Source organism: Apostichopus japonicus, chromosome 7 (assembly GCF_037975245.1).
Source record: "Apostichopus japonicus isolate 1M-3 chromosome 7, ASM3797524v1, whole genome shotgun sequence".
Classification (NCBI taxonomy): Eukaryota; Metazoa; Echinodermata; class Holothuroidea; order Aspidochirotida; family Stichopodidae; genus Apostichopus; species Apostichopus japonicus.
Window position 1 is genome coordinate 1,099,524 of NC_092567.1, and position 27,691 is coordinate 1,127,214.

At 37.0% G+C, this 27,691-nt stretch overlaps 1 protein-coding gene across 2 annotated transcripts in view; it reads left to right on the plus strand.

Moving 5' to 3' along the window:
* LOC139970272 (ankyrin repeat and sterile alpha motif domain-containing protein 1B-like) overlaps nt 1-27,691 on the plus strand; it is a 123,651-nt gene that overhangs the window by 32,821 nt on the left and 63,139 nt on the right. For both annotated transcript variants that reach the window (XM_071975941.1, XM_071975942.1), the window contains exons 3-9: nt 6,545-6,701; nt 9,418-9,492; nt 10,006-10,227; nt 19,194-19,377; nt 21,105-21,545; nt 24,172-24,332; nt 24,756-24,899. In XM_071975941.1, coding sequence (XP_071832042.1) covers nt 6,545-6,701; nt 9,418-9,492; nt 10,006-10,227; nt 19,194-19,377; nt 21,105-21,545; nt 24,172-24,332; nt 24,756-24,899 — 1,384 coding nt within the window. The remainder of the gene's footprint in view (nt 1-6,544; nt 6,702-9,417; nt 9,493-10,005; nt 10,228-19,193; nt 19,378-21,104; nt 21,546-24,171; nt 24,333-24,755; nt 24,900-27,691) is intronic.

Sequence of the window (27,691 nt, forward strand, 5' to 3'; positions counted from 1 at the left end):
CTGATTTATCTAGTAAGGAAAATTGGCTTAATTCCTTGTCTTCCTTAGTGTAAGAGTTTTTCGCAGCGCAAGAATCTTGCTTTACCTAAGTTGTTATTCTAGGGTGCGTAAGTATGTAGCGACAGGTAAGTACCGTCATTGGTAAATATCTAAACCAGTACGTTTGGGCTCTTGACTTTGCTTTATTTACTTAAAACCTCTCCACTCCTCACAACCTCTCAATGAACAATATTAATAAATGCTTTTCATCCTAATTTAGAAATCCATCTAGAGCTGTATGTTTTTATATTTATGATAAAAGTTTCCCATTGCACAAAGACACCGCCACAACCACTCTGTGAAATTGACTGAATTATTATATCAGTCTGAAGTTGGTGGTCATAACCTCAGAGAGCCTTAGAATGAATGGCAGACCTTTTAGATGAGTTGAATGTTATGAGTATTAATGTGTCATCACCAGATATGATCAAATCCCTCATTCACATACAGTGAGAGCACATACTTATAAATCGTCTGGATTATGAGATCACTAATAACAATTCAAATTATGAAGCCAGCTCACCAATATCATCATCATCATACTCATCAGTTTGCAATTTATGCCCACCAGAAATAGCTGCCAGGGTGAATAAGGGGATTCATATTACACACTCATGAATTAATTCATGTCAATAATGGTGGAAAACTTCACACCACTGCACTTGAAGAGAAGTGAGTCATAAGTTGTCAGGTTGCTAAGGTCGGTGAAATTGCTAGAGTACAGTATTCTGTCGTCCTACATGTATACATACATTCAATTCAGGTTGTTTTTGAAATTTAGGAGTTTAACCAAGCTACATTTTGTGATAAATATACAATGTATACATTTTGGCTTAAGTCTGGTTAAATACTATATTTGATTGTTTGAAGATATTTGACAAGTATACATCAAACAGTATATCAATACAAACATATATAGTCTGTTACTTTTGGCAATGAAATCTGCACTTGGAATTCACATTGAAGTAGCAAGGCATATACAGACATTTTTTGGCAATTAACTGAAACAATGCTAGACATACAATGACATTATATTTTCTTTTACTTTTGCTTTCTGTACACACTGTAAATTGATATATAACTGAGCACTAAGTACAAAAACAGCAAAATATTGTACTAATGACTATAAACCTAAACTTAATAGCTCAGAGAGAGGATCCAGTCATGAATGAATATGCATGCATACTGACATGCCCAATGCAAATTTGCAGAGCTTCATATATTACTTTTGTACAGTATAACATATAAGGTTTGAGGACAAAGTAGAAAGCCAGCCTTTTCGCATGTAGGTGACATATGAAAGTAGTCAATGTACAGTAAATTAACTCACAGAAAAGAGAGGAAAATTTAGTCAATGTCCAGATTAATTTCAATCTTTTAATGTTGAAATGTCTTGAATAATCTCTCTCCTACTTATGGATCTTGAAAAAAAATATTCTTGGCAAATTGCTTTTAATATATTTGTTTGGTTGGAAATTGTATCAGATTTAATGATTGGTGTTATTTCTGTGAGACTGCCTGCCGGTTACCTGATTAGCCGGTTACCGGTTAACAGACTAAACGGCCTGCTAAATGCTCCTGTACGTTGTAAAGTTTAACCATTTTTTGTAATGCCAATTATACTCAGTTGACGCGGCACGTCTTCAGATCAAATTGTTCTCAAAAATAGACCCCAACAGTAACTTGCTGGAATTCACGTAACAATGGCAAAAATTATCACGCATCCATACAAAAGGGTTTTAAGGTGGACGGTATGATTAAAGGGAATACCAAGCTGTTAGTGACCCGTGGTGCCCCCTTTGTTACCCGTTTGACGAACATCGCAAGCATGTACATATAATCCTTTTCCTTATTACGTACAGGATCACAAAATTCAATACCCTCTGTTTGTAACATATTGGTTGTTGTTAAGTACTGTATGAACATAATAAATAAATTGCCTACAGTATACTGTACATGTATTGGTATTGTCACTGTTTATACCTACAACACTATGTATAGTATGACTGTACTAATTAGTAATAACGTCAGGTTTCCTTTGGAAGTAGCCCACTGTATAAACATAATAAATAAATTGCCTAACATGGTAAGAGGTACTGTACTATAGAGTACATCAATGTGTGAGGTAGTTATAGGTACAGTACAGTATATATAGGTACAGTAATGTCACTGTTTATATACAATGCTATATAGTCCGATTGTACTAATTAGTAATAAATTCCGGTTTCCTTTGGAAGTAGCCTACTGTATAAACATAATCAATTAATTGCCTAACATGGTAAGAAGTCATATAGAGTATCAATGTGTGAGGTAGTTGTAGGTACAGTACAGTATATATAGGTAATGTCACTGTTTATAAACAATCCTATATATAGTCTGATTGTACTAATTAGTAATAAAGTCAGGTTTCCTTTGGACGTAGCCTAGACTGTATAAACATAATCAATTAATTGCCTAACATGGTAAGAAGTCATATAGAGTATCAATGTGTGAGGTAGTTGTAGGTACAGTACAGTATATAGGTAATGTAACTGTTTATAAACAATCCTATATATAGTCCGATTGTACTAATTAGTAATAAAGTCAGGTTTCCTTTGGAAGTAGCCGTACTGTATAAACATAATGAATTGCCTAACAGTATATAGGTAATGTCACAGTTTAACCTACAACACTATATAGTCCGACTGTACTAATTAGTTAAAGGTTTCCTTTGGAAGTAGCCTACTGTATAAACATAGTAGCTAATAAATAGACACAGGTAATATGTTAATGGGGGAAGTCATTATATAGTTGCTGATGGATAAATGTCTCCATGGTTGTTAGTTGTTTGAGATCACAATGTGTTTCCTATGTAATGTACTTAATAAAACAATGGTTTCACTTTCACTTAATCACTTGCATAAAGCGCTATATAAATATTTGCTTATTATTATTATTATTATTAATCAATTAAAAGTTGCATTTGGTGTTAACATATGCTAGGTTGATTGTACTATACATACAGTCTATACTCAATAATCAAAGAAATGGGGTGAATTTAGGGATCTGAAATCTTATTGTAATCTGTGGTCTGTTAGTCTGCCAAAACAAGACATAAACAATGAAGTTGGACATATGGGCTTCAAAGGCTTGTAAAAACAGACAAAAAAAGAAAAGAAAAGAATAACAGAAATGAAACAGAAAGAAACCAAAGGGAAAAGCAACTTGAAATAAAAATAATTACATTTAAAGTTGTGGGACACAAAATGTTACTCTTTTCCAAGAACTGCAACAATAATATCTGTATAACTATTAGTATGTGTAGGTGAAACCAACTGGATGTAAATTGTGTCATACAGTAGCTCTTAAATTTTGTCATACAGAACTAAAACTCTTAATAGCAAGGAATAATTTAGGATTCAAATTAATTTTTTCAGTATTGAAGACTATTATTTTTATGTCAAGATTGTTAAATGCTATGGTTCCATCTAAAACCTTAAATGTTTTGAAAAGAATGATTATATACCTTTTTTTTGTACTTAAGTTTATAGTATATAATCACACATTCACGATGAGGTAATTATTACCCATTGTCAATTTTTACCACCCATCAGAACCAAAAACAATTGTAAACATTATGGATTGGTTGAACTTTGTGTTTATAATGGAATGCATTTAATGTGGCTTTTTAGTATGATTTAAATGAAGATAGCTTGCTGTACTGTATCTGCAGGGATGAACAGTGGAGTTCACAGAATGTAACAATATTACTGTACAGTATATGGGCTAACTATCTGTCCAGAGAAAGCTGTGTTAACTACATGGATGATGAGGATTGCGATGGTGATGTGCAACTAATATGCCATCTTCACTTTTACATGTAACATAATTTGAAAGATGGACATGGGGGTACACAGTTATTGTATCTAGGGATAACTTCATAGTGTATCAGAGACTACTCGCCTATACTGAAATAACAGCTGAAAGTTGGACATGGTGGTACACATTCATTATGTATAGGGATAACTTGAAAGTTGGACATGGTGGTACACATTATGTATAGGGATAACTTCATAGTGTATAAGACAGTACTTGCCTATACTGAACTAAAAATTGAAAGTTGGACATGGTGCTATCATGTGTAGGGATAACTTCATAGTGTATCAGAGACTACTGTACTTGCCTATAGATACTGAACTATCAAGCGGTCATGGTTTATTATCTGTAGGGATGAGTGAACATGCTTGCTTTGATGATTCACACCAGGATATCAATTGGTCACTGTTTCCACTACTACTATTGTGGGAGTTTAATCCCTACTTGTCCTTTTCATTCATGGTCTCTCTTCTCCTAACTTCCAACCATAAAATCCTCATCCTAGTGCAGCTCAGGAGCTCCATGGGAGGTGTTGATGCACAGGATTGAGGGGGAGAGCAAACTTCTATAGACTTATTGCTTCTAATATATATCAGTTTCCTCCCTGAGGTTATTTATAATCTCAGTTATGATACATATCACAGCGGTGTCATATATCCCAGGGGTAGCAGTACAGTATTATTATATTCTTCTGCTTCACTGAGCCTGCATTACATAGATTGTGCTGAGGAGGCTGAGTGAAGTATTGCTCGCTATGTGCATTTAGCTAGAAGAAGGTTTGACACAGTTTAAGATGTACAGGACAGTATTTAAAGGTCACCAGTACCCCATCTTGGTGTGTGAAAAGTCCTCGTTATAGTACTCTTCTGCATCTTGGTGTGTGAAAAAGTCCTCCCTAGTACTCTCCTGCATCTCGATGTGTAAAAAAGTCCTCGCTAGTACTCTTCTGCATCTCGGTGTGTCAAAAAGTCCTCGCTAGTACTCTTCTGCATCTCGGTGTGAAAAAGTCCTCGCTAGTACTCTTCTGCATCTCGGTGTGTGAAAAAGTCCTCGCTAGTACTCTTCTGCATCTCGGTGTGTGAAAAAGTCCTCGTTAGAACTCTTCTGCATCTCGGTGTGTGAAGAAGTCCTCGCTAGTACTCTCCTGCATCTCGATGTGTGAAAAAGTCCTCGCTAGTACTCTTCTGCATCTCGGTGTGTCAAAAAGTCCTCGCTAGTACCCTTCTGCATCTCGGTGTGAAAAAGTCCTCGCTAGTACTCTTCTGCATCTCGGTGTGTGAAAAAGTCCTCGCTAGTACTCTTCTGCATCTCGGTGTGTGAAAAAGTCCTCGCTAGTACTCTTCTGCATCTCGGTGTGTGAAGAAGTCCTCGCTAGTACTCTTCTGCATCTTGGTGTGTGAAAAAGTCCTCGCTAGTACTCTTCTGCATCTCGGTGTGTGAAGAAGTCCTCGCTAATTCTCTCCTGCAGGATTCCAAACTCATTTTATTCCTGGCCGTCATATATAGAGCTTTTAATCTGACGATGAAACATCTCAGAAATTTGGAAAATGGTTTTGAGGTTTGCAGGCAAATACATACATGTCAAGTTTAAAAGACCATTATTAGCATTAACAGTACCTAGCATAATAATTTTGTCATGAAAACCTTGGTCACATTCATTCAGACAGTTTCAAATTATGGCTTTTTTTTGTGTGGGTGGGTGGGTGGGTGTGTGTGTGTGTAGTGATCAGATATGCTAAATTTACTGTGCTCCTGGCTTACCTGTCTCCTCACAACCTTGGCACCTCATTCTACCGTGTCTAGTATGCCCTGGTAATCTTTTAACACTGTGCACCCTCAGCGACCTGCTCCTCCGGTCGTTGCCCTTCCTTCTCATTCTACCATCCAAAGTGTCTACACATACGTTTTTGTAGTGGATAGAAAATCAAACCAGTAAGTTTTATGATACCTGTATGAAAGCAACTGAAAGATTCTTATGGGTAGCAAAGAAGACATTGTTTCTAGTTCAAAGGTTGTAACTATACAAAGTGTATCCTCAGCAAACTGTTTTGGTTTCATTAATTGATAGGCTGCTATATCTTAAATCCACTGCAGAGGGAAACTACTGTAGATTTCATTTACCAAAGTTGGTTAATTGTGTAGTCTTCCTTATTTTCTTTCAGACTCTCTTGTTTGAAGTTCAGATAATTAGACATACTTCCAATGAAGTACTGTCCGTTTAAAGAGATACATTAGTACCCTTGATGCTTAATTATCCTTGTTGCATGTCATTAAAACACCAGTATTAAACTTTAAAAATTTGTTGCACCTTTAAACAAACTACATTTTAAAGGAAATGAAGGGGAAAAGAAATGAAGTTTCAAAGAATTGGTCAATTTTGTCTTTATTGGGGCGGAAAAATATAGCGTGCAGTTTGAAGTTTGAAATTGAGTCTATTCCAGTCCATTAATTATAATTCTCAGTGGGTATATTGAACCATAAAGAAAAAGAAAAACACGCAGCATACTGTTTCACTTGTTATATTAACTGTTATTTGGTAAAAATTGGTTTCATATTTTTCATGTTTTTGGATTATAGACATTTTGGTTTTACAATGTACAAGATGAATTCAATAGTGTGATTGATATTGCCTCTCCTTTTGTTGTCGTAGTGATATCGTTGAACTGCTGTTGAAGTATGAGGCATCACCGATTGTTCCCGATAACCGTGGTAACACCCCGCTGCACCTTGCAGCCTGGACTGGAAACAGTGCCATGTTGAATGCCCTCCTGATGAAGGGCATCACAAGAGGGCAGGTCAACGAACAGGTCAGTAGTCTTTGGTCAACGAGCAGGTCGGTAATCTTTGAGGGCAGCAACTTTAAGCAGAAATCACTCTCATGTTACTCTTAACAGTGCATTACATACTGTAGCTAAATTCTTCCATATAAAGTCAATAGTTATATAGAGCTGTATAGTTTAACATACAAAACCATCATAAAGAGGTCACATTTGACTTCCTAAGGTTAAATGTATTTACGCTTTAAAGCTGCATGTCCTGTTGACAGTGTCACCAACTTGTGGTGAGTGTATGTTAGTGGGCCACTAAGTGTATCTTAGTGTGCCACTATTAGTGTATCTTAGTGTGCCACTAAGTGTATCTTAGTGTGCCACTATTGGTGTATCTTAGTGTGCCACTAAGTGTATCTTTGTGTGCCTATTAGTGTATCTTAGTGTGCCACTAAGTGTATCTTAGTGTGCCACTAAGTGTATCTTAGTGTGCCACTATTAGTATATCTTAGTGTGCCACTAAGTGCATCTTAGTGTGCCACTAAGTGTATCTTAGTGTGCCACTAAGTGTATCTTAGTGTGCCACTAAGTGTATCTCACATGCCACTAAGTATGTATCTTAGTGTGCCACTATTAAAGTGTATCTTAGTGTGCCACTATTAAAGTGTATCTTAGTGTGCCACTATTGGTGTATCTTAGTGTGCCTATCAGTGTATCTTAGTGTGCCTATCAGTGTTAACTGGAATGACGAGGTACATGAAAGCACAGTGGCTGACATTTTGTTATCAAAAAAATGTGTGAAATGGAATAAAGAGTAATTCTTTGAAGGTTTGCAAATGCAAAATAACGCATAATTGACTAACTTTGCTAGACACAGAATATGTTTAGATTTCATTCAATAGTTAATAAGTAGTTAACTAAGAATAGCAACATGGCTGTTACCACTTCCCATTTCTGGCTTTATTTGAGGGGAATTCAATTCTGTGTGAGTATTTCATGGTTTGGTGCAAAAGATGCAATGAAAACATGATGCATGAAACAACACAATTCACAAAATACAGCTTTAAAGTGTTTGCTAAACGGTTGCAATATTTGTATTTGAACAATAGTAGCATTGTAAGAAGTACTGTAGGTAAACAAGAGCAAGTATTCTAGGAAGCTGATTGGTGGTAGGAACAAACAGATATGAGATCAGTGTGTAAATAAAGATTTTTATGAGATATGAAAGGAATGTGTTGTGGTAATAACAGGAAGTTCTAAGATAAGGAGAGAGGCTTCATCATTCACATCTTTGAAACATAATTACAGTTGTATGGTTGACCCTGGGTGCAGAATCAGTGGTAGTATAGTATTTACTACACTATTTGCTTGCTTTCCTGTCTACTCAAAACAAGTGCTCTCTGATCTTACAATGTCTAGAGATTGAGAGCAGTTTGGTGATCTGTTAGCACTGCCTTGCTCAATGATTGGACCACTCTGGTCTACTTATAATAATCATGGTTAACCCTGGGTGCAGAATCAGTGGTAGTATAGTATTTACTACACTATTTGCTTGCTTTCCTGTCTACTCAAAACAAGTGCTCTCTGATCTTACAATGTCTAGAGATTGAGAGCAGTTTGGTGATCTGTTAGCACTGCCTTGCTCAATGATTGGACCATTCTGGTCTACTTATAATAATCATGGCTGGTATACTGTAGCAGACACTTAGTGCTTGAGTTAATTAATGCGAGGGTGCGAGACATAGAGGAGAGCGGCATGGAAAGTGTGATATAAACTTACCTGTCCCCATCCAACATATGCACTACAATCTACTCAGCCTCCTAAAATTTTGGTAACATATTAGTATGGGGTCGCTCACTGACCTACTTCATGCTAAACAACACCACGTCTTCATTCCCTGGTCTATGATAGTGCTTAATTAGTAGTAGGGTCGTCTCCAGTGGAAGGGTACAAAAACCAATGATAATTGGTAATAGTGCTTACAGAGCCTTTCACTCAATCACTTAACTGTGTGCATCTAATGAGAGTTAATGTCACTCGTTATGAATACTGGCTCTGTGTATACCAGCTGTCGTTAATGTGATGAGCATTCTACATACAAAGTATGAGTTGTTTGAAATGTAGGACTTTTTTTCTCCTCTCATACTGTATATATTGCTTCTCTATTCCTGGATTTACAGACAGTGTTGAAGTACAGGATGAATCATTTGATTTTAATCAAGCTAGCTTCCTGATGCGTCCCTTGGGTGGAAGCCATAAGATTTCCTTAGAGAAGAGCAGGATTAATTAAATGGCTCATTAAGGAAGCGCTGAGCAATGTGGATTGTATTAAGACAGGTTTAATCCTTTCTCTCGTTAGATATGACATTTTATTTATAGTTCCAAGATGATGCTGTACAAAGCATCCTCCAGAGAACTGGCCATTTTTGGTATCATTTTAGTTAAAAACTCAAAATACCTAAAGTACAATTGATCGTGACTTGAGGCATTGATCATGCACAGATTTACAGCTTGACAGAAATTCCCTTTTGAAGATCAATATAGTGCTATCACACCCCCTCCCCTTACCTTCCTCTACAAAAAAAAAAAAAAAAAAAATAGTTATATTCCTTATTATAAAGACTTAATTAGTTTACACTTATCGATAAGACGTTAGGAACTTCAAATGAGTTTGTTAATTTTTTTTACCAATCTTGAAGTTCAAGAAGTTAAAGTTTAAAAATGAAACGTTTGCTAAATTCTGCTTCTCACCAGAATAATGACGGTGACTCACACCTCCATTTTGCATCTCAGTATGGACACACAGAGGTTGTAGAGATCCTGTTAGAGGTAAGAGAGAGTAATAACCAATGTTTCATTAATATTGTCCATGTGCCCCTTGTCTGCAAATGTTTTGAACTAAAAGCTCTATATTACCTGTAAATTGTTGTTGTCTTTGCAGTGGAGTGCAAATTATCTTTGTAGTTGCAGGAGGTGGGTGGTTATAGGGGGTGGGGGAAGGGAAATGAAATTGCAACAATCTGTAGATCTCTCACACAACTGTCAAAAGAAAACTTTAATTTTCTACTTTTGAAATCACACCTGAGGATTATGAAATTACACTTTAAAGGTTTTGTAATGGGAGCATTATATAATTATTATAAATGTTAAAAATACAAATATTTTTTTTTTTACAAATTCGTTAAGTTTGAAGGGATTTGAATAGGCTTTTCTGTTTTCAATTTCCACATATCTTAGCCGCCACAAATCTTCCAAAATGACTGACTATTTGTACATTTGTTATTCGGAAGTCGTCTAAAAACGATTTTGGGTCAACCTGTGAAGTTTTCCCGTATTTTATAGAAAGGTGCTAATCCCGATGTTCTTAACAAGAAGGACGAGAGTCCCTTGGACCTCGCTTCGCAATACGGCCGTCTCGACGTCGTGGAGGTCCTCCTCAGGAAGCAGCCCAGTCTTCTCGAGAAGATACCGGAGGGACGCTCGTTACTCCATCTCGCGGCTAGAAATGGGCATCATCTCATCATCAGGAAACTGTTGGAGTTTGGTTGTGACATCAATAAAAAGGTGAGAGGAGTGCATGAAATAACAAAGATAAAAGAAAATCATAAACAGATACTATAGAAAGAAGACTGAAGTTAGCATGCAATGGGGTCATTCCATGCTAAATCAACAAGCAAAAATCGATTTTGACACCCACCATCTCAGATTTTCACCAAATTCGGTGTAGAGTTTCATAATATAAAGATAAGAATCCACACTGAATTTTATGAGTACAAACCAGTACATATTCCCTGCATGTTGAAATGACCTTGTAAAGCAGAGAGAGTTAGTACCATGGTTTAATAATGAGTAGAAACCAGTACCTATCCCCTGCATGGTGAAATGGCTTTGTTAAGCAGAGAGACCATGGTTTGTTTATGAGTACAAACCAGTACATATTCCCTGCATGTTGAAATGACCTTGTAAAGCAGAGAGAGTTAGTACCATGGTTTAATAATGAGTAGAAACCAGTACCTATCCCCTGCATGGTGAAATGGCTTTGTTAAGCAGCGAGACCATGGTTTGTTTATGAGTACAAACCAGTACATGTTTGGGACTTCTGTGTGTTCATTAAAAAGGATTTCTTTTTTTGTGACATTTATTCTCTTTACTATACAACTAATTGCACTAACCTCAACACACTTTTTGTAAATTATCTGGGTCAAGTGTTGCCACTTCTGTTAAACATTTTATTGGTTAAAGTCGAGCAGTTTCATGGCTGGTTTCAATTTAATTCATTAATTCATTGTCATTTGATATTGTAAGAACAATGTCCTTTAACATATTATAATATGCGTTGGTAGATTATGTTCTCCTGAGCAATTTACTTGCACATTAATGAGAACATTGCAAAAGTCAGTCACAAAACAGCTTCATGTACATACTGAACATGTCTCCAATTCAAAAGAGGGTTAGAAATAGGGAAGTTTGCATAAAGGGTAGGTTAATGAAGAAATTTACGAAAGCAGGCACTGTTTGTTTTCGTTTCTCAGTCTTTAATGCTGTTGGATGTTGGAAAACAGTTGTGAAATCAGAATGACTTAGAAAGTATATATATAGTGTCATCCTACCCTCAGAGCAGTTGGTTTAAAGTAGGTCATTAGCTGGACTATACAAGTTTCATATCAAATCCTAAAGAAGAGTTCTCGAGAATATACCAAACTTGCCTTGTTTCGTGTTACGTTTCCTATTATGAAGACACTTACTCAGGTGATCAAATGTTGAGAATTGAATGGAACTTAAGTATTTTCCCCTGCTGACACTGACTAACAATCATCTCCGAAAAATGTCTTTAATAGTTTGTCCAGTTGAAATCTTACTTCTAAACAATACTCATTCTGTTTGCTAACATCGCTGACCAAACGCCTTGAAATGACGAAACTCTGTCATGAAACAGCGTGTCACTATACTACAAAGTTTCAATCCTGAATATTTGTATTAAACTTGATCAGTTTTGCCAGATATTGAACAAATCACCATTTTGATACGAGCTGAAATTAGGGGGATACCCCTAATCTATCCCCTGATTCAGACATCTATTATACTGTGTCAATTCGGTGTTCTTTTGAAAGCTTTACCACCGCATGTGAAAGTAAATATTACAAAGCTAGCATCACCGCGAGTGAATCATGGTCGTCTATGTGTGGCATATATATAGTATTTTATCTTCTAAATTCAAGGTCGTCGTAGGACATATTTTTCAGCTGTTAGTTATGATTGCTTTGTCTGGTGTTGCTAGTGCGTACAGTAGCAAGTCTTGTTGGCTTCATTTTCATTTCATTTCTTTATTCCCGTATACATTTACAGAGAAATTTATAAATAGGATAAAAATATAACAATATACAGAACATCGAAAATACAGGTTAAGACATACAAAAGTTTATGAGATTAAGATAATAATGAACAATAAAAAGCGTTACAAAAGTTATCAAAATTATCAAGAAGCTACAACAAAGGATCTAAGAAGCTGTCTTTACCAGTTTAAAAAAAGGGTTTGTTCTGTAAATAAAACGAGTTCTTAAAGAGCAACAATTCTAAAACATGATGAAAAAGCTACAATGAAAGATCTAAGGAGCCGTTTTGTACAAAAAGGGCTGCTCTGTAAATAAACGAGCTCTTAAAGAGTATAATTCTAAAAGATGGCGTGATATTTGGATTTCTCAAATTATAATTTGTGTTATTGCACAGAGAGTTGAGCTTGGAATGTAGAGGATGTTCGTTAGTAGTTTGAATATTTTTGACAAGTCTTAGCTCATTTCAAGAAACAGTAAGTTTGAAAGTACTTAACAGAACAATATCATTGTCCATTTCCTGTATTAACCTTAAAGAAATAAAAACAAAACAATTGGTGCTGGATGACTCAGGGGTATTTTAGTTTGCAAGGTCAATTAAAAATATATACATAATTGTTTGACTTATTAATGTAAGTAATGATTAATTTGGTTGTGAAGACGTCTTCAATGTTTTATCCTTATTAGTTATCAATGTCATGCCAACAGGATATTATTTAAACAAGAGAGAGAAGAAAAGAAACAGAAAACTATAAAACAAGGTGTTTTATGTTCAAATCAATTATTGACTGTTTGGGACGTTTCGCCTTACATAAGCTCACTCTCGTTAATTCATAACTTCTTCGTTGAGTTTCGAAGCTAGCTAGGGTCTGAGGTGTAGCTTGGATACTCACATCATTGGTGAGTCATCTGGTGTTGTATTCATATTGAAGTAGCGCCTACTCGGCTGTGGCTGTGTTTGGATTTAGTAGGTATCGTGTCAGAGAATCTCATAATGAGAGCTAGGGTCTGAGGTGTAGCTTGGATACTCACATCATTGGTGAGTCATCTGGTGTTGTATTCATATTGAAGTAGCGCCTACTCGGCTGTGGCTGTGTTTGGATGTAGTAGGTATCGTGTGGCAGAGAATCTCATAATGAGAGCTAGGATCTGAGGTGTAGCTTGGATACTCACATCATTGGTGAGTCATCTGGTGTTGTATTCATGTTGAAGTAGCGCCTACTCGGCTGTGGCTGTGTTTGGATGTAGTAGTTATCGTGTGGCAGAGAATCTCATAATGAGAGCTAGGGTCTGAGGTGTAGCTTGGATACTCATGTCATTGGTGAGTCATCTGGTGTTGTACTCATATTGAAGTAGCGCCTACTCGGCTGTAGCTGTGTTTTAATGTAGCAGGTATCGTGTGGCAGAGAATCTCATAATGAGAGCTAGGGTCTGAGGTGTAGCTTGGATAGTTCTGTCATTGGTGAGTCATCTGGTGTTGTATTTATATTGAAGTAGCGCCTACTCGGCTGTAGCTGTGTTTGAATGTAGTAGGTATCGGTGTTGTATTTATATTGAAGTAGCGCCTACTCGGCTGTAGCTGTGTTTTAATGTAGTACAGTAGGTATCGTGTGGCAGAGAATCTCATAATGAGAGCTAGGGTCTGAGGTGTAGCTTGGATACTCATGTCATTGGTGAGTCATCTGGTGTTGTATTCATATTGAAGTAGCGCCTACTCGGCTGTAGCTGTGTTTGGATGTAGTAGGTATCGGTGTTGTATTCATATTGAAGTAGCGCCTACTCGGCTGTAGCTGTGTTTGAATGTAGTAGGTATCGTGTGGCAGAGAATCTCATCATGAGATGGATTATATCCTGTCCGTTGCGGTCTCATCCTCTGAGAAAAAGCAGGACTCTATTTACTGGATGAAAATGGAAATGTTTAATTAGTCCTGTAGGGGTAACTTCCGAGGTCTGTCTTGATGTTTAATTGTATGAAGGTCTATTGTGAGAAACACTGCGGAATGCTATTATGATACTGCCAAAATAGGTCTATGAATCCTCCCTGTGGCTTTATACTTTTGGTCTCCTTTATTGTAAGTTCTGTTACAAATATTTAAGATAATCTTTTGGAGTATACATCGTTTTAGCCTCTAAGTTGGATAGTGTCAAATCCATGCCCTGTGTTGGTCAGTGTTTACAATCCATGCCCTGTGTTGGTCAGTGTGTACAATCCTTGCCCTATAATCGTTGTTGTGGAGGTGAATATGTTCCTTAAAACTTTTGATGAAGACACTCCTTTTTAAATTTGTTTTTATTTGGTTTGGTTGATAATTGTCATTACCACATGTTTTACCATAATTGAACTTAAAGCACACAGGTGTGATGTCATAGTTGCACATTGAGAGCAAAACTGGTTTAGGTTTGCATTCTATTTCACTTTATCGTTGTGACCCAGGAATAAGATTAGATCCAGCTTTACGTTACATTACTGTAGTCTGTTCATACCGAAATGCATGTCAATCTTGACTACGAAAGCTTGATGTTACTATAATAAAGATAGTTATCAAACATATTTGATCATTGTGCTTCTGTGACATCACACCCTGTTTGCTTCAAGTTCACCGTTGGTACAAAATGTGTCAACCAATTATATACGGTTTTTCGATGAAAAAGGACGCAGGGATTGAAAGCAAATTTCACCAGGTTGCTTAGAATGCATTCCTCTGTCAATGAGGAAATTTTCATCTGAACAATTTTAAATAATAGGCAGCAGGACTTGAGTTAACAATGAGCTTCCTACAGGGTCCTTGGGGAGCCATCTCTCTGTTGATCTCCTCCCTGTCTTAATTTAGACTTCAGCTGGTTGATCTTTGTGAACTGGTTCTTGACTTGTCCTGACATGTTTCACATATGACTTAAGAATGAGTTTATAAATCTTATTCTCCTTTTCAAACTATTCTTGTCGATATCTTGTTTATATTTGGCAATAGGGAACACCAACCAAATGTGGATGAGTTGTACATAATTATGAATAGAAAAATGACTGGGTATGTTCCCTTTACAAGCTAGGTTTGTGAGAGTAAAGAAACACTGCATGTCAACAGGTACTGCTCACCTGACTGTATTCTAGGAGAATTAGATCTAAGCTTTATAATAGATTGTTGCTGGAGCCAGTAGTTCTGTAAATTTACCTAGTTGCCAGGTTGAAATCTTGTTAAGGCATGAGGTTTTCCGTGAATTTGCGAAATATCCGTGATTTCTTTACTACCTCCGAGATTTACATATCTCAATTACTAACAACAGTGTGTATCATTTGATAAGTCGTTCGCATGTTTTTCATTACCAATGTATATCCAACCTCCAGGGGGACAAAAACTTTTATCCTAACACACTGTAGCATATATGCTAACTGGAGCCTATACCGCAATTTTTGCAAAGTTCTGTGATACTTTTTTTACCCCAGGCTCATCCCTGCTTGTTGTAACCAATAAATGTATTCAAATTTTTTTAATTTCTTTTTAAATTTTCTAGTCACAAACTTAGAAGTATGCATAGCTGAGGTGATAAGAATATTACAGAATTTGTATTCTTGTAATCACTGGTTAGAGTTTTCATCCCCAGCTATTTTAATTTCTCAGCTAATTGTCTAACATTGTCCCTTTGTCAGCAGGAGGAATTAGATTATTCTACAGAGCGAACCAGAAGGACCAGAAGTTTATTATTCTTCCTCTTTGAATTGACAATTCATTTTAATGATCGGCTATCCCGACCGTGCATTCGGTAGCTCCAGTTCATTGTTTTGTTAAGTGGGCTTAACTGACACAACAATTAAGATAGTCTGTGATTGAATCAATACTTTTAGCTGACCACAATTGGTAAACCTTGAGTAAAATATCAAGGCATACATACATATGTTGTCTAGACTAAATCACAGGAAAACAATTATGCAGACTAATAATATAGGCACTTAGTTGCCCAATCAGTTACAACAATAATTGCAGGAAGTCACTGTACGTCAGAAGGCAGAAAATCAACATGTTTGGCCTCTGTGGAAATTTAATTAACAGTCATAATGTCTCCTGTAGGATATAAAGGGACATATTTGGGTTTAATTTGTTGCATTTAATTACAATATTTTGCTTGTTTGAGAAACAAACAAGTCATGATACAAGTTAGAAACAGCATGAGATAAAGGTGTAGGTATCTCCTACTGACAGAGACCATGGAAATTTAACCTTAAAGATGGAACTCTAATGTCTAGGAAAAGAGTTGACTATTTTCAAAACATATTTGTCACTCAAGTATGGTATTGTATGTTATGTAATGATGTGATGATATGTTATATTGTGTTATGAAATGTTTTGCTATACTGTAGGTGTTATGTAATGTTATGTTGTGTAGTGTTTCATAGTTCGGTATGGTATCACATACATAGTTATGTTGTGTTATGAAATACTTTGCTATGGGTGTTACTGTATGTAATGTACTGTATGTAATGTTATGTTGTGCAGTGTTGTACAGTATAGTGTTTCATAGTATGGTATGGCATGTAATAATGTGATGATCTGTTATGTTATGTCATGAAATGTTTTGCTATGGGTGTTATGTTGTGTCATGAAATACTTTGCTATGGGTGTTATGTAATGTTTTGTTATGTAGTGTTGTGTAGTGTTTCATAGTATGGTATGGTATGGTATGGCATGTAATAATGTGATGATATGTTATAAATGCTAGTCATGAAATCTTTTGCCATGGGTTTTATGTAATGTGATGTAGTGTTGTGTAGTATTTCGTGGTATGGTATGGCATTTTATGCAACAATGGTACCGGCACGGTGTAGTTTAAACAATTTTAAAACTCACGAAAATCATTAAATGAGTCTCACTGCAAACATCTACGTAACCTCTCATAAGAACTCACATTGAATCATATAGTAGTATTTGTTACGCAGTTCGTTTGTACTCGATTGTCATAAAACAAATTATATCCACAAAATGTCGGTTTCCGAGAAGCAGGAAACGATCGAGAAAAAGAAAGTAAAAAAGTAGTTTCCTGATTATGTTTGTTACTGTATGTTTGCTTTCAAGTTATTAGCCATTTTGCTTAAATTTTGAATGAGATTCTCACTGTCTGTTAGAAGTTCCAACATGTCTAAACTACAGATTTGGATAATTCATCTTACTTTCCTAGCAGATACATATTTTTATATTAATTTTCAAGCTGTGTCCATTTTATTTTTCGTATTCATATTTTTTAAGGGATTTTGTCATTTTGTTACTTTAATTTACTTAAAACTCCCTTTTTTCTTTTTAGGAATTTCACTGTAAATCTATATTATTTTAAAAATTATTCCTTCGTTTATTATATGTTGTTTATATTAATATTTAAGCTGTGTCAATTTTATTCTTCATGAATATTCATATTTTAAGGGCTTTGTCATTTTGTTGTCATTGTAAAGCACTCTTGAACATGCTTTTCAGCATGAAAAGAGCGCTATATAAATTTGGTAAAATAATAATAATAATCTGAGAGACTAATGGTTATAGTTGATGTGTTTTCTTGCTGCAGTGGAGATAGGAGTTAACACATCATTGATCACAAAACAGACCATGTCTGGTATATTAACCATCATGCCTGGTAGACAGGATTGTGGAGTTACAGATAATAGACAGCTATACTAGACCACACTTGTATAATGTCACTAATGGCATGTGGATATTAGTTTGTGGTTTTGAGGTGAAAGCTATTTTGACATTTATAGCATGCTACTAGCCATGCTGGTTACTGTAGCTAGCTGCATGCTGGGAAGATATTTACTGACTGTTGTCATAGGGAACAATCTTCTGTTTGAAGTTCACTCACTTACAATCCTATTAATAAAATTAGACTTGATTAACAGCTGTTAACTATGACCAGTAATGAGCTATTAATGGATTGTTAAATACTTAAGCTTTACAATGTAAACTTGTTAAGTTTGCAAATATAAAAGTTTTTGATTTGAAAGTGTAATACTTGTACTTTTCATATAGTACTAGTATTACTATAGGACTTCAGTAATACTAAAGTAATATATTATAGTACTACTATACTATACTATACTATACTATAGTACTGTACTATAGTAGATACTATAGTAAGTACTATACTATAGTACTATACTATAGTACTATACTATAGTACTATACTATATTACTATACTATAGTACTATACTATAGTGCTATACTATATTACTTTCAGTGCTACTGTAGTACTAGTAGAGTACCTACTATAGTATCGCTTTAAGAAGAAGAGAAAGCATTGTAAACAAAACATGTAATGTTAAACTCTCATTAGAATGGAAGTGATGAGTTTGACGATATATTCCAGTACAATTTGGAATATTGATGAAATATTTAAAAAAAATTCTGAAAATTTCATATTTGCACAATTTTCCCATTTTTCAATTTTGAAATGTATGACCATGATGTGCAAACTCTGTGAGTGACAAATTGACTCAAATTTGAATGGAATGCAGTAAAGGAACCACATCGACATTCATTTGGTGATATCACATCGCACCCAGTTGAGACAATTTTTTCTACACTGTAGTGTGATGCTCAGCTTCTTCAGAGCACTTGTATTGTCAGTAAGAGCAGTATGAATATTATGTTTCTATCAGATCAATGATAGGAACTGTTCGTACTGTCAATAGCAGTGCTTTGAAGCATGATATTAGAGTACAGTTTTGAGAGGTATTAGTATTAGGAAATTGTCCCAACTGGCTGCACATCATATCAAATGTAGTTTAGTTCAATGATCAGTTGTAACCTTAATATGAGATTCACTTGGCAGGTTTGAAAAGTTGTTTAACAGAAATTGTGGCCCATATGCAAGATTGTGCAGTCATGTTCTATACTGCCTCGTGCCCATACTCATACTATACTATACTACAAACAGGTTTGCAGTGTAACATTAACAGTCTTCTTTCTACACACAAGTAATTACTTTGTTGATCTGGCTGCCATGGTAACAGAAAAGACAATAATTGAACTTTTGAAAGTTGAAAGTTTGATCCATGTTTCCATTGATTTAGTAGTCATTCAAGACATTCATTTAGCTGTTGACTAATTATTACTGTAAATACTGTTACTGTAAATAATGTTACTGTAAATACTGTTACTGTTTACTGTTACTGTTTACAATTTACTGTTTACCTTTTTTCCTGTTGTTCTCCTCTCCAGCTTCCCACCGGCACTGCTCTACATGAGGCGGCACTCTTTGGTAAGGTCGAAGTTGTGAGGGCGCTGTTGGAGAGTTTGCCTCAGATAGACGTTTACGCCAAGGACGGTAAGGGCGAAACAGCTGTGCAGAAAGTGCAAGGACACTCTTCAAAGATGGCCAGGGACATCACAGCACTAATAAAAGGTATTATTGATATGAAATATGGAATTGAGAACTTTCTAATGATGGGATGAATATATCCAAGATGTATCAAGGTTTGTCTTCATGACAGTGCAACAGGTTTTGTTATATAGCAGGGTATGCAAGATGCAATGAATGTAATTTAGTTAGCTCAAGAAGGTACAAATGGTTTCCACGATAGTCCCACCAGGAATCAAAAATTCTCTTTACCTTTTCAAAATTAGCATTTGGTATTGTTGTAGAGCAGTGCCTTTTGCATATTATTTAGTATGTCTTGTTTGTGAAATTCTCAAAGGGTTTTGAAACAAGTTAGTTTACCATGGACGTACAATACTTTAGTTACGATGGAGTGCCTTCACCTCCTTCAGTGATGTAGAAAGTGGTCGGATGCTGAGTTTCACTTCGCACGATTCTTTAAACACTCGCCGAAAAAAGAAGGCCTGATTTTCCTCAGTGTTCATCCACAATCGTCACATGGAGAAGGTTCTAAAAGAGCTTCTGTTTCCATCCTTAAGCCTTTTGAAATGCAGCAAAAAGAACCAAGACTGTGGAAACAAGCAAAGGAATTAAATTTCAAAGCTAAAACTGATAGTTTGCCCCTGAGGGTTATTTCATTCATATAATTGGCCTAACCAACCAGAACTAAATAAATATAATTTTGTGTATGCAGAGCTTGACGATGGCAATCTAAGAAGCTTTGAATGTGAGAAATATTGTAAGAAAGGTTTTACTGAAATGTACAAGAGACTGTTGCAGTGGCATCGAAAGATAAGAAAGTATTAAGTAGGATTCATTTGTAAGGTATAGTACTTGCTCTCAAAGGTGTAGCCAAGATGGAATAAAACAGTGAATTTAATAAGCTTCTCCATGTGCTCAACTGCTCAGAACTGTGAATTTATAGGTGAGTCAATATTCTTGCAGTTGCTTATACCTTCAGTGTTGGCAGAAGCACAATAAAATCTCATTTCGCTTGTGAAAGTATGGGAATAAGTCATTTTAAAAGTGTAAGTACTGCGAGATGAGATTAATCGAAAACATTGTCTGGTGGGCCTGAGGTAAGAAGGTGACGGGATTTGGGATTTCTACCTTGTTATTGGTCATACTGAATAGAAATCATTCTTCCTATTTATCTGTGAGACACTCCAATACAATAATGCGAATAATTCTGTATTCTGATAAGCTTAGAGATACAGATTGGATTTCTGGCTCTGAAAATGTCTTTGTTCCATGCCCAGTACACACCGCCCCCCCCACCCTCCACCCCTCCTTTAAATATTATGTTAAAGGGATTATTGAGTCAAAGAGAAAGTATTGCTTTATGGTATCAAATTGAAGAGAGAAGAAAAGGCCTAATTTGTGACCACTATGTTATATCTAGCGGTTGGTTTTTTGTGTGTAAAAGTAAGTCGGCCTGACGTTTCGATCCTAGCAGGATCTTCTTCAAAAGCTAAATGACAAGTAACAGTAACAGTTCAGGGACAAAAACACGCGCAGAATACAGACAGGTTAATGAGCATGGTGAACACAAAGAGATAGATGTAAGGGGATTAGTAGACAAGGGATGGAGAGAAGAAAGAAACCAACAGGGGAAGAGGAGAGGTAGGAGATAAACAGTGGAGAGGGGCAAACAGTGGCGTTTTTTGTTTTTTTTGTCATCCCTGTATAACTACTTTAAACATTCATTTTTGTGTCGTTTTCCCTTACATCATGGTTTACCTTTCTCTTGCCAGCGTTTGCCAGAGGTGAACCGTTACCTCCCACGAGCAGTCCGGTGGTGTCCCTCAGCCAGTCTTCCTCGGATGGGGACGACGTCGAGCCGCCCTCCATTTACGACAATCTGCCTCTGAAGGGTAACCACAGTACTCTGCCGTTAGTGAGTCGCAAAACCCGCGAACAGAACCTATCTTACGAACCAGTGCAATTTAACCCCGAGAGAAGCGGTCCGGCCTTGTCCTCTGGAATCCGAGAGAATTATGTGAACATCAAACTTGGAGAGAAGTCCCGGACGCCACCAAAGAAGCCAGCCAGAGTGTCGATAGGTCACCTTCTAGAACAGTTAAACGAAAATGGATTGACGGAGAACTCCTCTGAGGGTGCCTTTGCTAATAGTGCCTCTATGTTTGACCTGAGGGATGCCCCTCAGCAGCCCGAACCTCCGGTTGGCAAAGACGGTAAGAAAAATACCAGGACATTGAAGAGTCGAAGACCTTAAATTTCAAGACACCAAAAATAATGCTCGTTTGTCAAGTCTAATTATGACTTCATGGAGCTACATATGCTTCAAATTATTACGTTTTTCTTTATTATTTATTATGTTTATTTTCTGGGATGGAGATGGGTATTGCAAATGTTGAAATCAAAAATATTGAAGCTCTTAACATGACCTAAAAGATGGCATTGGTTTCAATATCAACAGTATTACCCATTCTTACTTGAAAATGTGACAAGAACAAAACAGAGAAAGTAAATGGTTCCCAGATGTTAGTGGGCTCTATGACATCACAGACTAACACAATGTCAGCCCCAGATGTGACATTTAAACTAGGATATATCAGAAACCAAGGTGTTTTGGGGAGTCGTTGATCACAGAGAAATTTCTGTCAAATAAGCTATTTAAGATGATGGTCGGGGGTTTGTGTCCATGTTAAGAACAATTAGTTAAAAGGTGATATCTGATCTATGTATCTTGAATTTATACAATGAAATAATTACAGAATGGGGATACTTCCAGACTAGTCCGATAATGTATCTTTTGGAAGATATTTCGACTTGTCTAACAACATTAGAGAACCATTGAAAACAACAGACAAAAACATACTTGTCCAGCTAGATAGGGGAAGGTTAAACCATGCAAATTGTGCAGTGTCTTGACTATTGGTGCTCCTAGATAAATCATTGCTGGTGTGAGACAGCAAACAGTTGTTGCAACTTACTCCCAGTATGAGGCTAATATATGTTACAGTGTATTATACTGCATAGTCACATTAATGTGTTGTTGTACCTTACTCCCAGTATGATGCTAATGTATGTTGCAGTGGGTTATACTGCATAGTCACATTAATGTGTTGTTGTACCTTACTCCCGGTAAGATGCTCATGTATGTTGCAGTGTATTATACTAAATAGTCACATTAATGTGTTGTACCTTACTCCCAGTATGATGCTAATGTATGTTGCAGTGTATTATACTGCATAGTCACATTAATGTGTTGTTGTACCTTACTCCCAGTATGATGCTAATATATGTTACAGTGTATTATACTGCATAGTCACATTAATGTGTTGTTGTACCTTACTCCCGGTATGATGCTCATGTATGTTGCAGTGTATTATACTTCATAGTCACATTAATGTGTTGTACCTTACTCCCAGTATGATGCTAATGTATGTTGCAGTGTATTATACTGCATAGTCACATTAATGTGTTGTTGTACCTTACTCCCAGTATGATGCTCATGTATGTTACAGTGTGTTATACTACATAGTAACATTAATGTGTTGTTGTACCATACTCCCAGTATGATGCTAATGTATTTTGCAGTGTATTATACTGCGTAGTCACAGTAATGTGTTGGTAACGTTACCTTGCTCCCCATGCCATGTTGTTTCTTGGAAGTGAAGTGTTTTCAAAGCAAACATTGCAGGTATAAAAAATAACACCAAATTCTTAGCTTGTCGTTGGGGTAAGTTGTTACTTTTGGTTTAATACTAGATGTTTATTTTCTTTAGCCTGAACTTTTGTTATCATCCAGCTTCCCCAATCCCAGAAACATTACTTATGAAACTAAACCATTGACTTTAAAAGATCGGTCAGCTACTGTGCATTATATATAATTACAGAATTTGCTTAGTGTGCAAATTTAAATAGAATTAGACAGTTTTTGGTTTCAAGTACTTGATATTTAAGCCCAATGCAAATCAGTGAATGAGCTTGAAACTTGATGCCTAATTTGGTCAATTGAGGCTTGAGTTTGGTTGACTAAAATAACGAGAACATGTTCACAGATCCATTTCCGTAAGTAATTATGGGTGTTCCAATTAGATTCTAGCAATTCCTAGACAAAAATGCAACTGTAAAACTGATATTGCTTGTTTCAAAATTGAACAACTTTTGCACATAACAGTTGAAGCATATGTTTGTTATATTACTGCAAGGAAACTAGCGCTGTATACATTACATTCAGGCATTTGGATTATGGTGATGAGAGATTTCATGCCAACACTGGAACCCTCGGTTGTTAGCTTTGGGTGATAGTTCATGTCTTGTTGAATTTACAATTCTTCTACGTAGCTAACACTAGCTAAGATCCTGTGCATTTGATGTGTTCTTCCTGATCATGTCTCAGTTTAAATGAATAAAGAATACAATATTAAAATAACTCTGGAGAACCATCTTGTTAAAGGGTGTGAAGACTTGTGCAAAAAGAAAGTCTAATGCCGGTAATCTGACCTAGTTTCGAATGAGGTGTAACAGAAGTGTTAGACACCACCATCGATCCCAGAAAATACACACACAGCTTGCCTACCGTCGGTAATTAGACACTAGTGTACAATCAGTACATACAGCTGCGGTCAATACCCACAGCACGGTGTATAAAGGATACAACGATGGACATCTCAGGTCCAGCTAAAGATAACAAGGTATCACGTTTCATTACTGTCTGCATTTTGTAGCGACACAAACAAAACGTCACTTGCAAGCAACAGAAAGTTAACTTTTTCAGATGGCCACACGCGGTTTTGGGCGAGTCTTCAATGCCTTTAATAATCAATTTGATTGGTTTTCTCTTGTTTTTAGATTCCCCATCTCATCTCAGTTTACCTCCAAACTATGAGGACCAAGAGGCAGATTCTGACGTGGATCATGGAGATTATGCAATGTTACGTCCAGATGCGTTCCTCATCAAGGAGACCACCACAGAGAGGATTCCTGCTGCTGCTGGTATTACCACAAATACAGTAAGAAATGTGTAACATGACTGGTTAGGACTGATAATAAAGCAAACTTTAGAGTTGTCTGTCATGAAAATTTGGGTACGGTCCAATCTAAGCGGCTCATAACAGTCATTTTGGGTTCTCTAGTCAACTTTGTTTCGAAATAGTGAAGTTTAATTTGAAAATTTGAATTAATTTGAATGAATGAAAAAATTAAAAATTTAAATTAATTTGAAAATTCGAAACCAAAGGAGAAAATTTGAAAATTGAAAATGTACGAAAGACACCTAAAAGGGATGGACAATAGAAAATTTTGTGAACCAGCCATCTCTGGATGGACAAAATGTGAAAACACATACAATGACCTAATAATGATTAGGCAAAATTACTAAAAACAAATGCTTGTAATTGTTGACACTTGATACTCTTCTTATCGTTGTTTCTTAGGAGGCTGAGGTAGAGGCAGCTGATGTAAAGAGTTGTTCATCTCATGATTCTCAGAGCACCGGTGCCGACCCTGATAGTCTGCATGAAGAATCCGCCCAGTCAGCAGCTACTGGGCAAGATAAGAGGCCTGTCGGTAAAACCAGGGTACGCTGACAACCTTCATAAACCAAAAGCATGTTTAATATGGAACGCCAAAAGGGCAAGGTATTTTGTCGTCTCCGTCGAGTTTGTCCACTTCGATGTTGTTGTCTCGATCGAGTTAGTTGCCTCGATCGAGTTTGTTGTCTCGATCGAGTTTGTTGTCTCGATCGAGTTTGTTGCCTCGATCGAGTTTGTTGCCTCGATCGAGTTTGTTGTCTCGATCGAGTTTGTTGTCTCGATCGAGTTTGTTGCCTCGACCGAGTTTGTTGCCTCGATCGAGTTTGTTGTCTCGATCGAGTTTGTTGCCTCGATCGAGTTTGTTGCCTCCATCGAGTTTGTTGTCTCGATCGAGTTTGTTGCCTCGATCGAGTTTGTTGCCTCGATCGAGTTTGTTGCCTCGATCGAGTTTGTTGCCTCGATCGAGTTTGTTGTCTCGATCGAGTTTGTTGCCTCGATCGAGTTTGTTGCCTCGATCGAGTTTGTTGTCTCGATCGAGTTTGTTGCCTCGATCGAGTTTGTTGCCTCGATCGAGTTTGTTGCCTCGATCGAGTTTGTTGCCTCGATCGAGTTTGTTGTCTCGATCGAGTTTGTTGCCTCGATCGAGTTTGTTGCCTCGATCGAGTTTGTTGTCTCGATCGAGTTTGTTGCCTCGATCGAGTTTGTTGCCTCGATCGAGTTTGTCTCGATCAAGTTTGTCTCGATTGATTTTGCGGCGCTATTCCGAAATGAAAAATTTGTGAACATGGAGCGCACGTGCCCTAACTGCTGCAGCGGTGAAATCAAATGAAATACAACACAGAAATAGAACACGTTCCGTGAATACAACACATATGACCGGTAGACTATATTACGTCCCATATCGCACCGTGTATATCGCGCCGTATCGTATTATATGAAAGGGGGGTGTAGGTTGTTTTACACTATCAAACGTAACGTAGTCACCAAGAACCTGAAGTATTTGTAAGGGAGGGCCCGAGGAACATGAACTTATAGCACGCTCCTCATGGTGAAACATAATTGCACCTATTAGGTGAATTGAGTGTACTGTCAATAGTAGGAGAGACCAGTGTAGGTTCTTATGACCAACTTCTGCTCTCAAACTTTATAGGAGGAGCTTCATCAGTAGTAGCCTTTGAATATTCTATATTCCGCCTGGGCGTCTCGTTCTCAAAATGCATCTATTTTCTGTGCACGAGTTTTTATGGACACATAGTGCAACTATAAGAGCATCTAGAAGAGCTATGTGTAAACCTTGAGAGTCAGCTGATTCTTCGTTAGTACGAAACCTTGAGTTAAAAAGTAAATCTTAGAGATTTTGGGCCCTTTTATAGGCTAGAATCGGTTCTTTTGGAAACAGTTTGGTTAATTCCGCGTGTTGCGCGAGATATGACGACGCCGATTCGCGCTTTTTTGTGTGTAGCAGTAGCATAGTGTTATGTGTGCGTACGTGTGCATTGTACATTCAATTATTGAATAGCAGCACAGTTTAACAAAATAGATCGAATCAACAAACTCGATCGAGACAACAAACTCCATCGAGACAACAAACTCGATCGAGGCAACAAACTCGATCGAGGCAACAAACTCGATCGAGACAGCAAACTCGATCGAGGCAACAAACTCGATCGAGACAACAAACTCGATCGAGGCAACAAACTCGATCGAGGCAACAAACTCGATCGAGGCAACAAACTCGATCGAGGCAACAAACTCGATCGAGACAACAAACTCGATCGAGACAACAAACTCGATCGAGGCAACAAACTCGATCGAGGCAACAAACTCGATCGAGACAACAACATCGAAGTGGACAAACTCGACGGAGACGACAAAATACATTGCCCTTTTGGCGTTCCATAGTTTAATAGTGTTGTATTTAGGCATGAGCTTTTTCCGCGAATTCGCGGAATATCCGTGGTTTCTTTCCTACCTCCGAGATTTACACCTCAATTTCCGTGAATTTCTAACAACAGTTGTATCATATCATCCGTCGTTCGCATGTTTTTTCATTACATATGGATATCCAACCTGCAGGGGGACAAAAGCTATTATCCTAACACACTGTAGCATACACAAACTGGAGCCTTTACCGCAATTTTTGCAAAGTTCCATGATTTTTTTCTTACCCCAGGCTCATCCCTGTGTATCCATCACGGACATTTCCATAACACAATCTAGTGTAGTTAAAGCTGATTGATTGATAAAACGTGATGTCAGCTGTGTATGACATCTATCTATATGACGAAGTCCTGCTTAGACATATCAGCACTTAACCTGCGAGACTTCTACAGGTTTTGTCTGGGCCTAGTATAATACTGATAAAATTAATACAACCTACTCTTGAAATTGAATTCCTCTCTGAAATGTATTTCTGTGTTTTAAAATCGCTTCAAGAGAAATCCCCAGGATTCCTTTCCAGGGATTGGAATACATTCCAGAAAACTGTTATTTACTCTTTCAGAGATGTGTTTTGGTTCCCCAGGATTACTAACCAGGGATTGGAATACATTCCAGAAAACTGTAATTTACCCTTTCTGAGATGTGTTTTTGTCCTTTATAGTGGCATTGAGGGAACGCCCAATATTTGCAAATGCTATCGTATCTTGAGGCTTGACCCCCCTGGGAGGAGGTGTGGGCGTGCCCAGTATACCATAAGGTTTTGGATGAAATAAATATTATCCTCAAAATGTAATAACACTATTATCCATCTGCATTTTCAGTGTCCAAGTACTGTATTATGCAACAAGTACCGCATTATGCAACAAGTACTGTATTATGTAACAAGTACTGTATTA